Source organism: Hippopotamus amphibius, chromosome 2, assembly GCF_030028045.1.
Source record: "Hippopotamus amphibius kiboko isolate mHipAmp2 chromosome 2, mHipAmp2.hap2, whole genome shotgun sequence".
Classification (NCBI taxonomy): domain Eukaryota; kingdom Metazoa; phylum Chordata; class Mammalia; order Artiodactyla; family Hippopotamidae; genus Hippopotamus; species Hippopotamus amphibius.
In genome coordinates this window covers 44177279-44194857 of record NC_080187.1, presented here as the reverse complement: position 1 = coordinate 44194857, position 17579 = coordinate 44177279, and the positions used below count along the sequence as shown (strand labels likewise).

The 17579-nt window shown below is 33.6% G+C and overlaps 1 protein-coding gene across 2 annotated transcripts in view; it reads left to right on the top strand.

Moving 5' to 3' along the window:
* VPS13A (vacuolar protein sorting 13 homolog A) overlaps positions 1–17579 on the top strand; it is a 261903-nt gene that overhangs the window by 35160 nt on the left and 209164 nt on the right. For both annotated transcript variants that reach the window (XM_057725285.1, XM_057725286.1), the window contains exons 6-15: positions 3698–3807; positions 4491–4550; positions 6391–6450; positions 6667–6747; positions 9897–9954; positions 13240–13367; positions 13565–13671; positions 15162–15333; positions 16887–16949; positions 17427–17556. In XM_057725285.1, the coding sequence (XP_057581268.1) occupies positions 3698–3807; positions 4491–4550; positions 6391–6450; positions 6667–6747; positions 9897–9954; positions 13240–13367; positions 13565–13671; positions 15162–15333; positions 16887–16949; positions 17427–17556 (969 nt within the window). The remainder of the gene's footprint in view (positions 1–3697; positions 3808–4490; positions 4551–6390; positions 6451–6666; positions 6748–9896; positions 9955–13239; positions 13368–13564; positions 13672–15161; positions 15334–16886; positions 16950–17426; positions 17557–17579) is intronic.

The following is a 17579-nucleotide window of genomic DNA, read 5'->3' as shown; positions in this document are numbered from 1 at the left end:
CAAAATATCCTTGCCACTCATTTATTTTTTTTAATAAAGCTATGTATATGTATTAACTTGATAAAATAAAAATAATTTTTAAAAGGAAAAAGCCTAGGAAACTTAGGAAAGAGAGGAATGGATAAGAGGAAGATTTGGGGAAAAGTAACAGAGTAGAAAACACTAGGAATCACATTTGCCACCTAGACAACTGAAAAGGCTAATGTATATATGTATATATTTTGAAACTCTGGAGTGTGCCTTTTAACTTCTATAGGACAGCTTGGAAGGTAAATTTCAATTAATTGGCATCATTTTCAGCTCTTCACACAGCTATCCATCCCCCACTGCCAGGCTCAAAGCTTTAAAAATTAAGTAGTAGTATAGGGCTCATAATGTAAAAAAAATTCTGTTTTATGGCTTAATCCCTCAGCCTACTCCCTATGGAGCTGTGTTTCAAGTTTTTAAGGTATTTTCTTGCATTTATCTTCTTATTACTACTCAAGATGATTACACTTCTATTATTTGATTTATTATGTTTCTCCATCATTTATATATAGTTTTTTTTATGGGCTATGAAGATCAGCCCTATTTTTCCATCTTTTTGAACAGTTATATCACATTTTTGGTTAAATCAGTATTCACTGTTCATATTATGGCTATATATAAATGTTTACTACTGGGCCAAATAGTATACTTTGATTACTTATATTTTCTGGAACAACTTAGTTCATTGATTGGCAATAACATTTGACTATGGGTCTTAATATTTATTACACAGACCTTTTACTTAATATGTCCGTTTTTGGTATGATGAATTTCCCTGTACCTTCACGTTCATGATTTCAGAATCTGGAGCCTGTCAGCTTTGTTGTCTCCAGAATAAACATTTCCTTCTCATTAGAGTGGGAAATGGGTAAGTGCTTGCCCATGTGGGCTGGGAGAGGGAGGGTACCTAGAAGTCATTATACAGACTTTAAACCAATCCTTATATTATCACCTTCTCCCTCCACTTAGTTCCTTCTTTGCCATTTATGTTTTCTGAGGATTCCAGTTCCTGAATCTTCCCAGGGTTTTGTTTCGTTTTGTTTTTTAACTCAGCTAGGGTTCTGTTTTTTTGTTTTTAAATTATCTTGATTTTATTGGCATCTCCATCTATAGGCATTTAGGATCAAATTTCTTTCTCTGTCATGTTGTCTAAGGCCATCTGCTTTTTAGCTTCTGAATTGTTGAAGTTCTCTCTTATTTGTTCTTCTATATTCTTTTCTTTTGGTCTTGGTGATATGTCCATTTTTCCCCCTTTACTTTTGCTTTTATGGGGTTTTACTGAGCAAAAGGAAAATAGATGCAACTCATGTTTAATCAGAAGTCCCTCCTATTTATACTTAAATCTAAAATATAAGTAACCATGCTTAAAATTCATCAGTTATACCTTACTGTTATCAGGTAGAGGTTTGCACTCTTCAACAAAATACATAAAAGCTCTTGTGATTTGAATCCTGTCTACCTTTCCAGCCTCATTACTGGCCCCATCCCTTTCATATCTTCTCTGTTCTTTGTTCCAGCCATACTGACCTATTTGTAGTTTACTGAATGTACCAACTTCTCTGTGATATCTCACTTCCTACTTTATCCAGTATACTTTTGAGAGTTGTCTGCATTAGGATGATAGCTCAGGCTGTAAGGTGTGGATGAGATTCCCTGCAGCAACAGAATGAGAAGAGAAACATTTCCAAGACTGAGCCCTAAGGAAATCCAACATTTAATGATTGTGTAGAGGAGGAAAACAGCAGAAAAAAAAAAAAAAAAAAAAATCAAGAAAGAGTGGTTAGATAAGTAGAAGGAAATTTGGAGATTATATTTCCATGGGAAAATAGTGTTGTAAGAAGCAAAGAATATGTCATATCCTGCTGAGAAATCAGATAAATTGAGGATTAAGAAATAAGCATTTGGGGGACTTCCCTGGTGGCACAGTGGTTAAGAATCCGCCTGCTAATGCGGGGGACATGGGTTCGATTCCTGGTCTGGGAAGATCCCACATGCCATAGAGCAACTAAGCCCTTGGACCACAGCTACTCAGCCCATGTGCCACAACTATTGAAGCCTACACACCTAGAGCCCGTGCTCCCCAACGAGAGAAGCCACTGCACTGAGAAGGCCAAGCACGGCAACGAAGAGTAACCTCCACTTGAGGCAAACTAGAGGAAGCCTGTGCATAGCAGTAAAGGCCAAAAAAAAAAAAAAAGAAAACAAACACCTTTTTATTTGTGACATGGAGCTCATTAGTCACCTTAGAAGTACCTAGTTTGATTGAGTGATAATTGCAGAGAAGAAGCTTCTGTTTCTTCCATAGTTGTAAGATCGTTTGCTAAGAGTAAAGAGAACAGTGGAAGGGTTGTTGGGCCTTAGAACAGCATCACAAAGAATTTTGAAATAATTATTCTGGAGAGTGTGGACAAGTTGACCAGAGAAATGTAAGGTTGCTGGTTAGTTGAAGTTGTTAATGACTAACTTAAAGTAATTGCATTCTGTTCTGTTGTAATTTTTCTCCCCCACTACTCACCTGGCAAGGCATACACATGCTTATATAAAAAGTAGATTGTTGGTTTTATGCACTGTTAGAGCTTTTTGACAGAGGAAAAGGAGGAACAAGAGCAAAAGAGTTTAAAGTGTGGTGAAATAATGGTATTAGGGAATCAGAGCTGAGTAAAGAAGAAAGAAACTAGTGAATAAGGAAAGAAAGATTTAGCATTTAATTGAGTAAATTTATAGAGCAGAGGATTTTATTAGGTAGTGGTGAGATTCAACATTTAAAATAAAAAGCTGTGTTTTCAAAGAGTTTGTATTCTACTTTCTACTTATTAATTCTAAAGCCCTTTTCAGTATATTCAAATATATTCACTTATCTCTTGTTCACTCACAGTTGCCTTTGGTGTACATATGATATCTTCATCAGCTTTTCTTTATCTGAGACCTTCTGGGTCAGCTGAATTAGGGAGTAGTAGGTCATTAGAAGAAAAGATAGATAACATGTATATATAGGTGGAGTAGGGCTAGAAATAGGAAAGGAGATCACCTTCATTGGCATTTTCAAGTGGGAGTGAAAGCATTAGTAATTAGTGGTTATCACAGGCATAGTAAAAAGAAAATTAGGAGCCTCAATTCTTTATATTTCCCTGTAAAGTATTGAAGAGATAGTCTCATTTTGGAAAATGAAGCAAATGATGAACTTCATTCTTGCTTAAAAGGAGAGAGGGAAAGGATCTTGTATGTTCCTATTTTGTATTCATTGGGGAAGGAGCATATTCAGCTGTTTTATACTTCTAATCACAGACGACTTATGATAGCACAAATTTTAGGGGAGATTCATTCTTTGCTACTGTTTCTTGCTCTTCTAATATAATCCTATTATAATTCTTACCTAGTAATCTTTATTGTTTTCTATGTCCTTATGTATAGCTAACAGAAATTATAAAATTTGATGCCAGTAAATTCTGTATATTTGGCTTTAGTGTGGACAAGAAAGTAGCTTTTGAAAACTGTACGTTTAGTCACCTGTGAAAGTCTTTTGGCGTGTAAGACTTTCAGAAAGCAGGCTTTTAGTTTTTTGTTTACAAATACTGATTTCTTTAACAAGGTAACATTTTTGTTACCTCAATATGTGAATACTCAGAGTGTATTTTTCATTCAGATTAAAAATGAATATTTGCAATTGTAGAAAAACATCGGGTGGAGAAACAGGACACTTTTACAGAAAAATTAATTACTCAGATCATAAAAAACCTTCAAGTGAAAATTTCCAATATCCATATTCGCTATGAAGATGATGTAAGTATTTTAATAGGTGATAACTGTTTTTATGTGTATTTTATTGTTTATTGACACCTGCTCTGTGGTGGTCAACTTATGAGATGCTGAGAAGTGGAGGGATATAGAACTGAAGATGACATGATCTTTATTTTTTATAATTATAGTTGTAATTTGCAACTTAGTGCCTTGATTACACTTTCCTAAAATGTTCAAATATCAGATAATGAAGGAAAATGCCTTTCTTATATTATAATCAGCTTTGATAGGTGGGAGTTATAAATTTAGTAGTTATATATTTTTAAAATACTTTAAATTGTACTGTGTTTACTTCCTGGAAAGAGCAATGATCTAGGAATCATTAGAGCTAGACTTAACTGTTTGATCTCCAATAGATCATGTATTCTCTCTCAAACACATAATTATTGGCTTCTCATAGTTCTTTTTTTTTTTTGATAAACTTCTTTTTTGTTGACTGAAAAACATTATGCAGATACATTGTTATTATACCACACTAATACATTGATACTGAATATTTTAATTAGCACTAGGAAAAAATAGGAATAAAAATTATTTCAGAGAGTACGAAAATGTATTTTGAATGCTTAAAATAGCATGCTTCCGAGAAAGTGAACTTTTTCTATAATGTGAATTTTGTCCAACTACTAAGAATCTGAGTGAAATTTACTCTCTTTCCTCTTTAGATCACAAATCGAGACAACCCACTGTCATTTGGTATTTCCCTTCAAAATCTCAGCATGCAGGTACTTTGTTGAAAAAGAAATTCAACCATATTTAATTTTGCAGTATAGTGAATTAAATTACTAATTACTGTTAATGTATGCCAGCATCAGGAGTAGGTATCTATATAGAATTGGTACAGGAAGTGCATACAATGGATTGGAACTGAGAGTAGATAGCTTCACATTTCAAAAAATGGTTGATAATCAAATTTAGTTTCAAGTGTGAGAGCCTATTTGCCAATTATGGTATTGGATACTTATTTTACTTTAAAAAATCCATTTTGAATTTTAAATGCATTAAGTACAAAATAAAAGTAATGTTCATTTCAGAATCTTTGATGTCATGAAAAGCCTAAAGAAACAAATTATCAGTTATTAATAATCCTGATATACTTTCTTCCTGTCTGATTTTTCAAATTAAGAAATTTTAAAAGTGTAGGAGCACATAGAGAATTATGAAGCATTTACTTATATCCAGAATGAACAATTGTTGAATTTGTCATTTAGTTTGTTTTAAATACTTTTAAAGAATAAGCTGTTATGAATGAAGCTTAAATTCCTTTTGTATTCCATTCCACTCTTCTCGCCCACCCGAGATAAACATCCAAAGTTTTTAAACTTTATACAATATATCCATTAAAAATGTGTAATATTTGGTAGATTTGTAAAAGCTTACTTAAATATGTTACATGATTCTTCCCTAAGTTCCCTTTTTCTCTACACATTGTTTGTGACATGTATTTATTGCCATGAGTAGTTCAGTTGATTCATTTCAGCTGCTGTATAGTATTTCATTACATGCTTTTATTTGTTATGTTCATTAAGTTTTTGTGTATGATTTGTTTTTAAAACTTGGATCCACCTCAAGCAGAAAAAGAAAAAAAATGAAAAGTTATTCAATAAAGTTGGGTGAGGTAAACTCAAATGCTACTGTTATGTCGAAAAATAAGCATAGAAAATTAGCCATTGAATTTGGCAATGTGGAGTTTACTGGTAACTGTGTTAGCAGTGGTTTTTCACCACTGTTTTTGGAGGCCCTTGGAAACTTGTCCCCCAGCCCAAACATATTCAATTAGAAACTCAGGTTGGGACCAAGCAATCTATGAGGGTGAGTCAAAAATTACCTGCACCTTGGCTGTAGAATTTATAGGAGTTTTAATGTAATTGGAATACGGATAATTTTTGACTCACCCTCGTAGTTTGAAGCGCTCTCCAGGTGATCCTAATTGAGTGAAAAATTTGAGCACCACTGTTCTAGTCCATTTAGTTCTCTAGAAAAAGATGAAAACCATCTATTCAATGTAAGCATCTGTTATCAATTTTTTCACCTCAGTGACTTTTCATTGCTCTTAGAATAAAGTCCATAGTTTTATCATAGAATACTTTATAATCCCTTTGTAATCTGACCCCAGGTAAGATACCTGATTTTACCTCTTTGTTTTGAAGATGTTCTTGGGCCGTATTGGGCTACTTAAGTTCTTTGAACATGTCATACCTTCCTACCGTGAATCATATTCCTTACTGAATTTAGAATCAGTAATTTCTGTTAATGTGACACTTCTTAGGTTAGCTATCACTTTTGCCATCACATTGCTGAGATTGAGGCTCCCACCGTGTTCTCCCAGAGAACTGTGTATTTAACCTCCGTAGTGGCATTAACCTGTTAGTAATTTGTTTACTTGTTTGCTTTTTCACCAAGCAATGAAATCTTTGAATGCAGAATATTCAGCTAATATTCTTTGGCTGAATTATGTTTTCAAGGATGTTTTAATGGGAAATTGGTCTAGGGCATGATAGATTCTATTTATCACTCTGCCATTTCACATGCAAGTGACAGTTTTACTGCGTTTTTTCTTTTCAGACAACTGATCAATACTGGATTCCATGTTTACATGATGAAACTGAGAAACTATTTCGTAAGGTAAAATAAATAAATATCATGTTTTGTCAACCCATGGTGTTGACAAAAGATACTTTTAATTAGGAAGGCAAACGATAATATATAGATAAGGATTCTTGTGAATAGTGTTTACTTGCTTAACTGTTATATGACCGATTATTTGAGACTCTGAAAAAAGCATATGTTAAAGAATCTTCAGTGAAAATGAAGCTTATAATAAACTTGATTTATTTTCAGTTAATCCGATTGGATAACCTTTTTGCCTATTGGAATGTGAAGTCGCAGATGTTTTATCTTAGTAATTATGAGGAATCACTGGTAAGTAAGTGTTTTGATATATGCATATACACCTTTGTTGGTATCATATTTTGCATAAGGGTTATTCATTGTCAGTTACCTAACATACTGTAGTCAGTGGTCCTTTTCTTCCTTAGGCAAAATCCATTAGCAGAATTTACAGAAATAGGTGAATATATATGTGTCTGTACACAAGTATATATAAACATATGGCTTTTTTTTGTATAACTGAAGTGCAACATTTATTAGTTACATATATGCAATGTTTTGATATTTGTATATATTGCAAAATGATCACCACAGTAAGTCTAGTTAACATCCATCACCATACATAGTTACACAGGTTTTTTTTCTTGTGATGAAAACTTTTAAGATTTACTCTTAGCAACTTTCAAATGTGAATAAGTATTATTAACTAGTCACCAGCTTGTACATTATATCCCCATGACATAATAATTATTTTATAACTGGAAATTTGGACCTTTTGACTCCATTGATTTTGCCCATTCCCACCCCCCACCTCTGGTAACCACCAGTCTGTCCTCTGTATCTCTGAGTTTCTTTTTTGCCTAAATTCCACGTAAAGTGAGATAATACAGTATTTGTTTTTCTCTGTCAGAGCTGTTTCATTTAGCATAGCCCTCAAGGCCACTTTGTGTTTCACAAATGGCATGATTTCATTCTTTTTTTTTATGGCTGAGTGATAGTCTATTTTGTGTGTGTGTGTGTGTGAAACATTTTCTTTATTCATCTTTTGATGGACATTTAGGTTGTTTACATATCTTGGCTATTATAAATAATGCTGCAATGAATATGGGGGTACAGATATGTTTTCAAGTTAGTGTTTTTCTTTTCTTTCTTTCTTAATAAATAAATTATTTATTTATTTATTTTTTGGCTGCATTGGTTCTTCATTGCTACACGCAGGCTTTCTCTAATTGCAGCAAGCAGAGGCTACTCTTCCATGCTGTGCTTGGGCTTCTCCGTGTGGTGGCTTCTCTTGTTGCGGAGCACAGGCTCTACTAGGCACACAGGCATAGTAGTTGTGGCACGCAGGCTCAACAGTTGTGACTCGCGGGCCCTAGAGCACAGGCTCAGTAGTTGTGGTGCACAGGCTTAGTTGCTTCGCTGCATGTGGGATCTTCCTGGACCAGGGATCAAACCTGTGTCCCCTGCATTGACAGGTGGATTCTTAACCACTGCACCATGAGGGAAGTCCCGAGTGTTTTTATTTTCTTCAGGTAAATACTCAAGTGGAACTGTTGGATCATATGGTAGTTCTATTTTTAATTTTTTGAGGCTTTTCCATATTGTTTTCCTAGTGTCTGCACCAATCTGCATCCCACAAACAGATCAGAAGAATTCTCTTTTCTCCATGTTCTCACAACATTTGTTATTTTTTGTCTTTTTGATAATAGCCATGCTAACAAGTGTGAGGTGATATCTCATGGTTTTGATTTGCATTTCTCTAATGATTAATGTTGTTGAGCATCTTTTCATGTACCTGTTAGCCGTCTGTATTTCTTCTTTGAAAAATGTCTTTTCAGGTACTTTGCCTATTTTTAAAATTGGATTGTTTGTTTTTTTGCTTTCAAGTTATATGGGTTCATTATGTATTTCAGATATTGACCCCTTATCAGATATATGATTTGCATATATTTTCTTTCATTCATAGGATTCCCTTTCCATGTAATTGATGGTTTCCTTTGCTGTGCAGAAACTTTTAATTTGATGTAGTCACATTTGTTTATTTTTGCTTTTGTTGCCTTTGCTTTTGTTGTCAAATCCAAAAAATTATCGCCAAAACCAATGTCTAGGAGCTTACCACCTGTTTTCTTCTAGGGGTTTTTAGGGTTTCAGGTCTTATATTCAAGTCTTTAATCCATTTTGAGTTATTTTCATTTATTGTATAAGGTAGTAGTCCAATTTCATTCTTTTGCATATGGCTGTCAGGTTTTCCTAACACCATTTATTGGAGAGACTTTCCTTTCCCCATTGTATATTCTTGGCTCCTTTGTCATAAATTAACTGACCACATATGCGTGGGTTTATTTGTGGGTTGTCTGATCTATTCTGTTGATCTGTTTCTGTTTTTATGTCAGTACCATATTGTTTTCATTACTAATAGCTTTGTAATATAGTTAGAAATCAGGGAGGATGACACCTCCAGCTTTGTTCTTCTTTCTCAAGATTGCTTTGGCTATTTGGGTTCTATTGTGGTTCCATACAAGTTTTAGTAATGTTCTATTTTTGTGAAAAATGCCATTGGTATTTTGATGGGAATTGCTTTGAATCTGTAGATTGCTTTGGGTAATATGGACATTTTAACAATATTAATTATTCCAGTTTATGAACATGGAATATCTTTCCATCAGTTAGTGTCCTCTTCATTTTCTTTCCTCATCGCCTTATCGTTTTCAGGGTATAAGTCTTTCATCTTCATGGTGAAATTTATTCTTATATTTTGATGCAGTTGTAAATGGAGTTATTTTCTTAATTTCTCTTTCTGATAGTTTGTTATTAGTGTATAGAAACACCTCAGATTTCTGTATCCTGCAACTTTAATTCATTTATTATTAGTTTTAACAGTTTTTGGTGGAATCATCAGGGTTTTCTATTTATATTATCATGTCATCTGCATATAGTGACAGTTTTATTTATTCCTTTCCAATTTGTATGCCTTTATCTCTTTTTCTTACCTAATTTCTCTGGCTCAAACTTCTAATACTATAAATGTGGTAGAAGTGGGCATCTATGTCTTATTCCTGATCTTAGAGGAGAACCTTTTAGCTTTTCACCCTTGAGTATGATAATAGCTCTGGGCTTGTCATCTATGGCTTTCATTATGTTAAGATACATTACTTCTATACACACTTTGTTGAGAGTGTTTTTCATAGATAAAATGTTGAATTTTGTCAAATTTTGTGTATGTGCTTGTACATGTATATGTAAACACACACATATCCTAATAGCTTCTAGAGCATTCTTACATAGTAGTAGTTTAATGAGATAGTGTCTAACCACTTTAATATTTTCTTAGCTGGGTTCTCCTAAGTCTGAGTTATTTTTTTTAATTGCTTTTAAACATTTTTCTTTTGTATATAACAGGATTTTATAGAATATAGATATATTGGCATGAATATAAATAAAATCAATTTATCTTTTAATAGGACAGCCTAAGGAATGGCATTGTTGATGAAAATATTATTCCAGAAGGTTATCATTTTGGTAAGTACATTTCATAAAATAAATGTGCAATTGAAGTAAGAAGTATGAATTTTAAATGAATATTGTTGATGTCACTGTATTTCATGTTAATTTTCCCATAAAATTAAATATATTTATAATATATATACAAAAGCAAAACACTTTTCTGTATCATGTGTGTTAATGATTCTCAAATCTACCACTTGAAGTTTGACTTATTTCTCCTTTACCCTACTGTCATTTCTGGCTGTTTCAGTCAGAGTCTGTTGAAGAGAGAGAAACCACATAATTTGAGCAGGGAAAATATTTATGAAGAATTACTAAATAAAACAGGGGAGTGGAGTAATAAGGGATTGGCTAATAAAAAGTAATGAGAACTCTAAAAGAATATAAGAATAGTAGATAGAACAACAGCCCTTACTGTAGGACTTAGGTGGAGTGCCCAAAGAAGAGGGTCTGTCTCCCTCAGCACTGAATCTAGAACTTGTTGGAAAGGGCATGGCATGGGTCACGGATTGGCAGGAAAGTGTCTGGTGCCTTGCCAGTAAAACTTGTAAATTCCCCTTCAGGAACTTTTGGGAAATTGACCCTTTAGGGAGCCTCATGGAGAGTTGTCTCCAGAAGGCACTCCACTATAAAACTGCCTTAGCAGGGTACCGAAAGAATTTGCTGGCTGTTGGATGGTGCCAGCTGCCGTGTACTGCAGGAGTCTGGTGCTGAAGAAATCTGTTGTGCTGCAGGACCTGGACACTGGAGAAGGCATTTTCTTTAGGAGCTACATGTTGGAGAACCGTGGCACTATAGGAGTCTGCTGAATGAACACATTAGAACCAGGAAACTTAGCTCTTTCCTCCTGCAGTCTCTCTCCCCTGTCCTCTACGGATAAAGATTAACATTATGCTAGCTGGTAAAGAAAAAAATATTTAAAGGGCCCAAATCTAGGTTTTAGAACAGGCAGGGAAGGGTGATCTGGAGGTTATAGCCAATAAGTTGATAACTGGTACACTTGCTGGAGGGGGAAGGATGAATGAAGGATTTCTTTTATTGTTTTGTTTTTTGTTTTTTTATTTAATGGGAGAGATAGCCGCTTGTTTATAGGCTAAGATTGGAATGATCCTTAGAACATGAGAAATAAGAGACAGAAGGGATTATTTCTGTATTGATATGGGTGAAAGGGGTTAGAATCTAGTGTACAGTGGAGTGCTTTGCCACAGCTAGGAACATGGTCAGTTTGTTTAGAAGATAGATTTCAATTATAAGAGAGAAGTCCTAGGATTGGGTGAACAAGTAAATATGGTGATTGGAGTTAGTGGTATTTTTTTTTTCTTCTGAACTCTTTTTTTTTTTTTTTTAATTATCTGAGGTTTTAGAAGTTTTTTTTTTTTTTTTTTTTTTTCGAGGGGGAGTGGGGGGATGCTGTGAGATAGCCATGTAGGGGAATGAGAGAATGAATTGATGACAGCAGTGCTATCAGAGTGTAGTTCAGACTAGAAACATCAGTATCACTTGGAAACATGTTAGAAATATAAATTCTAGGGCCTATCCCAGACGTACTGAATCAGAACCTTCACTGATTGTGAACCTCAGCAATCTACCTTTAATAAACTGTCCTGGTGTTTCTAATGAATACTACAGTTTGAAAACCACTCAGCCAGAGTAAGGGTTGGCTAATTTTCTTTTTGCAAAGGGCCATGTAGTAAACAAACATTTTATATTTTGCAGGGCATATATAGTCTCTGTCACAAATTTTTGTGTTTCTTTTAAAAAACCCTTTAAAAGTGTAAAAATCATTCCTAGGTCACTTGCTACACAAAAAAAGGCTATGGTATGGATTTGGCCTATCCCTGGACTGAAGACTTTTAAGAATGTTGTGTGATCAGTCAACAACATTAAGTGCCTACTTGAGATTTATGACATTAATGTGAGACCAATCAGTGTGGTTTTGTTTTTTCCCCAACCACATACAGCTGCTTAGGTAATGATGTGGAGTAAATAGAGGTATGCAGTAAATAGAGTGGCTTTATTCAGAATTAGAGTTTTGCCTAGTAAGTACTGACAAGGTGAGAAGGACCAGGGAGTTAAAGGGTGAATGCAAGGGAATGACTGAAATAACTGATCATGGAATTTAAACAGGGTAGGGAAAGGGCTGAAGACATAAAGCAGAAGTTAAAGAGAGAGAAAAGGTAGAGGATCAATGAATGGTACTTCCTTTAAGACCTGAAGGTTTGGTATTGGATTACTAAAGAGGTAGGTGGTAGTGGTAGGAGAGTTGAATGCTTGAGATTGACTTTATTGAGAGGTCGAGGATATTGGTATGAAAAGGTCTTGTGGATGAGGTGAGCAGGGAAGAGTCCAGGGAACTGAAAGGTATTGGAATGATCATTTGTGTATTGAAATAACCCAGAAATTAGAGTTGCCAGGAGCTAGAATCTGAGGGAGATAGGAGAGGGTGTAGTCCAGGGATGGATAAATTATTATAACATATCCTTCCATTTATATACAGATAAATTTTTCTCATTTTTAACTGTATAGTATTCTGTAGAATAGATGTACCATAATGAATTTAACTGGTCTCCTATTGATGAGTATCTTCTTGTTCTATTCAAATTAAAAGTATTTTTGAATTTAGTGCTATGCCTCAGGGATGATTAAAACAAGAGGAATATATTATCTGTATACAAATTAGCTTATAATTTACTAGTTGATGTCTTTCTAGATTCTGCTATTACTGGTCTCCCTCTGCATTATTCTTACTCTTTTTGGCACTAAATACAAAGGGTTGAGAGAAATCTTAGATTATGGGTTGAGCCAAGAAGGTTATCCTGGGTAAACTAACTCCTGTCCTTTTTCAAGTTAAAAGGGGAAACAGATGGGTACAGAGACTGACGGGAAATCCAGGAATTATAATTATATAATGAAAGTCAGTGGTTACATAAAATATTTTTCCCCATAGCATTTTTAATGTACGTTCATTCCTTAAAACTATACTTGTATTAAAACTGTCTTATTGGACTGTTTTGCATTTTAGGGAGTATTCCTGCTTGTAAGGTTTGTTGTTTTGAGGGGGAGTTCAGTTAGTCTTTATTGTACAAAAAAGACAATATGAATTATAGATAGGAAAAAATAAAAAAGACTCTTCAACACTAAGTGACAGTTCATCTGATCAAGTCATAGCAGTATGCAAATCTGGGAACTGTAGAAAGGGTATATAAAAAATGAAAATCAGCATTTTCAACTTGATTCCTTTAGCACTTTGAGACTTGAAAAAACTCAATTTAATTTTTAACAAATTGTGTTATTTTCCAGTATTTCGCCCCATATCTGCTAATGCCAAACTTCAGATGAATCGTGGATTGGATTTTGACTTTTCTGTCCCCAAAATAAACCTGGATGTTGAGTTACATGACATAACGATTGAATTTAATAAACCACAGGTGATTTTTTTTAAATGAAATTTTAAATTGTGAGTTATAGTTTGATAAAAACAGAGCTAAGATTTTAAATGTTTTTCAAAAATTCATAATGGTATATGATAACATTTCCTTAAAAAAGACAATAATTTAACTTTTATATTCAACAATTAAACAGAAAATCTGAAACATTTAAGAATTTTAACTTTTTCATTCTTCAGTATTTCAGTCTTATGGAACTTCTTGAATCGGTTGATATGATGACGCAAAATCTACCATATAGGAAATTCAAACCTGATGTACCTCTTCATTACCATGCCAAAGAATGGTAATATGCCTTACATTTTTTTTTTTGTTTTGTTTAGAAACAACAGAAATTTATTTATCATGGTTCTTACATTTTTTTAATTGAAGTGTAGTCGACATATATTAGTTTCAGGTGTATGACATGATTCGATATTTATATATGTTGGGAAATGATCACAATAAGTCTAGTTAACATCCAATATCATGCATAGTTAACAAAACTTTTTTTCTTGTTATAAGAACTTTTAAGATCTACTCTCTTAGCAACTTTCTAATATGCTGTACAGTATTATTAACTGTAGCCACCATGCTGTACATTATATCCCCGTGACTTATATATTTTATAACTGGTAGTTATTTGGATCCCCTTCACTCATTTTGCCCATCTCCCACCCACTGCCTCTGGCTACCACCAGCCTATTCTCTGTAACTCTGAGCTCATTTTTTTAAACTTAAATATTATATAAGTGAGATTGGTCTTTCTCTGACTTATTTCACTTAGCATAATGCCCTCAGTATCCATTCATATTGTCACAAATGGCAAGATTTTATTCCGTTTTATGGCTAAGTAACATTTCATTATGTGTATACACAGACACACACACATATATATGCACATTTTCTTTATCCATTCATCCATCAGTGGACACTTGGTTGTTTCCATATCTTGGCTTTTGTAAATAATGCTGTAGTAAACACGGGGGTGCATATATCTTTTTGAGTTAGTGTTTTCTTCGGATAAATACCCAGAGGAATTGCCCAATGCACTTTTTTTAAGATTTAAAAAATATGGCATAAAAGTGAATTTCTTGACTCTAAGAATTTTTTAAGATACTCTTTAAGGGCTGATACAGACTATAATGTGATTTTTGGCTTCAAATGCTTATAGAGGCTTTTGCTTATTACATGGGTAAAATTGACTTAAAGGATTGTTTATAATGAATTTACAACTGGAAATACTAGCATTCCATTCATTTACTGTGTGTTTGGGATTACTAAAAAACCATATCCCAGTTTGTTTTCTAACCATGTCTTTTTTTAGTTTTCAAACTTTCGTATCAGATACATTGAACCTATTATAAACCTGAAAGGGTTATGGTAGTCTATAAAGTGCTATCCCTTTTAAAATTCAGAAGTCTTATTTTTCCAGTTATTAAGCGCTTGCCTAGTTTCTAGAAGTTGCAATTACTCTTTCAGCTATTTTAATTACTATTCAGATGGCTGACGTGCTAGTTGCCGATTAATACTTTTTAATAGTTTTTCTGTAGAACTATATTTATTGTAATAAAATTCAGTGATTTTGCTTATTTTCACTTAGGACAGAGATAAGACTAAATAATGTGTTGTTAATTACTAATAGGCTGGGAAGAAGCAAGTGCCCAGATGATATACCATCTTCATCATCTCTGTAGTATGTATGTTGTTAGAGTAGAAGCAATATCAGTTGTATTTCATACTGTTGGTTTGAGGGTGTTTTTAAGTGTAAGGTTTTTGTTTTTATTTTTTAACTAGGTGGATTTATGCTATACGTGGTATTCTTGAAGTAAATGTTCGACCCCACTTACGGATGTGGTCATGGAAGCATATTAGAAAACATAGGCAAAAAATGAAACAATATAAAGAACTGTATAAAAAAAAGCTAACAAGTAAGAAGCCATCTGGTGAACTTCTCAACTCTTTGGAGGTTAGCATTTAAAATTTTTCTTGAATATTTTATACTACTTAACTTCTCAGTCTTTAGTGACTAACACTTCCTACTTGTTCTAATTTTTACTGATCGTTCTCTGTCTCTTTCACTTAGACTTTTTCATCCTCCTTAACTTCAGTTGGATGTTATAAACTCTGGTGACGTTTTACTGTGAGAGTTTGGAATTTGAGATTCTCCTCAATCTGGAGAACTGGTTTATGCAAATAGTAACTTGACATATTATTATGACATTTATAAACCTCAAAAGCCTAGAAAATATTTGCTACATTGATTGCAGTGTTCTCTGTGTTGGTTTCAAAGCCTTCTGTTATGTCACCACTTCATTTTTCCCTGTGTTACTATCTGTGCATTAATCAAATAAATTTCCTGTCTTCTCTGTGTATATGCGTATAGCCAAGTCTGCTCATACATTCCATCTGCCTTTCTTCATCGCTATGTCAGTTTTACTATCCTTCAAGTTGTGCTTAAATCCCATCTTTTGTGTGAACTTTCCTCAGTTTTTTGCTCAAACAGTGCTTTTTTTCCTCTTAATTCTTGTGGCATTTCTGGTCTTCACCAGCAACTTTACGTTTAATTATCTGTCTTGTGAATTCTCTAAATGTTAATCTTTCAACAGTATGGTATATTCTAGAAGGGACTGTTTTACAGATGGATGAAGTATAGCTTAGGGAGTCTAAGAAGAGTTAGTCTCTCAAAATTAATGGAACCATTATGAACCCAGGCCAATTTCCAATTAAAAACTCCCTAAAAATTGAGTTTTATTTTTATTTTTGAAGCAGGAGACTTTCTGAAGACTTAGGTTATTATGAATGCTTGGGTTTCTGCTTCGATGGTTATAGATTTCCTTACCTAGTTTTGGATCTTAACCTCAACCCTGCAAGTCTACTGGACAGTAGAACCCTGAGCAAAGTTTTCTAGGTAATGGTTGGTCATCATTGCTTCTCTTTGGGACAAAAAGTGGTTTGAGCATGAAGCTCTCAAAAGTGATGATGGAAATAATGTACAGATGTGATGAAAGACTGAGCTTATCTCAGTTTATTTCGGTAGCCATAACAACTTTGAAAAGTGTAAAATTTAAAAGCAAGTTTTAAGTGTATCTGGATCTACTTAATATATCTTAATGATGTTATATGAAATGTGCATGTGATATGAAGGATTTATAATTGTGTTTGTAGTTGAAAGTGACAGTAATGTGTTTACCCTTAACTGTAGTTAAAGCCCAAATAAAAATCATTTTAAATGTGCACGTGTGTTATCTTCTAGTTTGTGCCTATATATCTTGTAGTATTCTAACTTACGTGCATGACATGTATAATTTTTTTGTTCAAAAAGTTGCTGCATCATTACTAATTTCCGAACTGACATATATATATAAGCATTGCTTTTCAGAATTTAACAGGAGTATTATGTTGATGGTTGATCTGTTTTCTGCTTCCTATTTTTTCTTTAGTGTAGCAATTTGATAGAGAATATATGAAAATTATTTACATAAAGGTATTTATGTAAACACATTTTATTTATATTTTTAGGAGTTGGAAAAGACTTTGGATGTATTTAATATAACTATAGCAAGACAGCAGTCAGAAGTTGAGGTAATTCCAGATTGTCTTTCAATTAGTAAAAATAAATCTAGAATTTATATAGATTTGATAGATGCTGTGATGTTTCTGGTATTGTGCTGTGATATACTGTTTCCTAAAAAGGGTTGAAATTTGCTTATTTATATTATAAGAAAATTTGATGCACTGTTTTGCTACATGTATTTAGACCAGATGGATTCTGTGGGAAAAAAATTCTAAATAATTGGGCTTATCAAATACTCAGAGTTTATATGAAAGTGAAAGCCAAATTTTCCCCCCATTACTATTGCTTATAAGACAGTGGTGCTAAGTACCTAGTAATCCTAAATTCTGATGTTTGGCCAACATTGTGGTTACTGTGTTTTATTGTCAGTATGATTATTGTTTACACTTATTCGCTAAAATAGATAAGTTTTGGAAATACCCTATTTCTTTAGATTACTAAATAAAGGATAATTTGTTATTTATATGAAAATTTATTCATTTTAGGTAAAGAAAGCCGGATACAGGATTTTCAGAGAAGGAGCAAAAGAGTCAGAGGATAATAAAGGATGGTTTAGCTGGCTGTGGACTTGGTCAGAATCACATACTAAACAACAGCCAGATCTTAAACCTGGAAGTATGTCCATTTCATTTTATAGT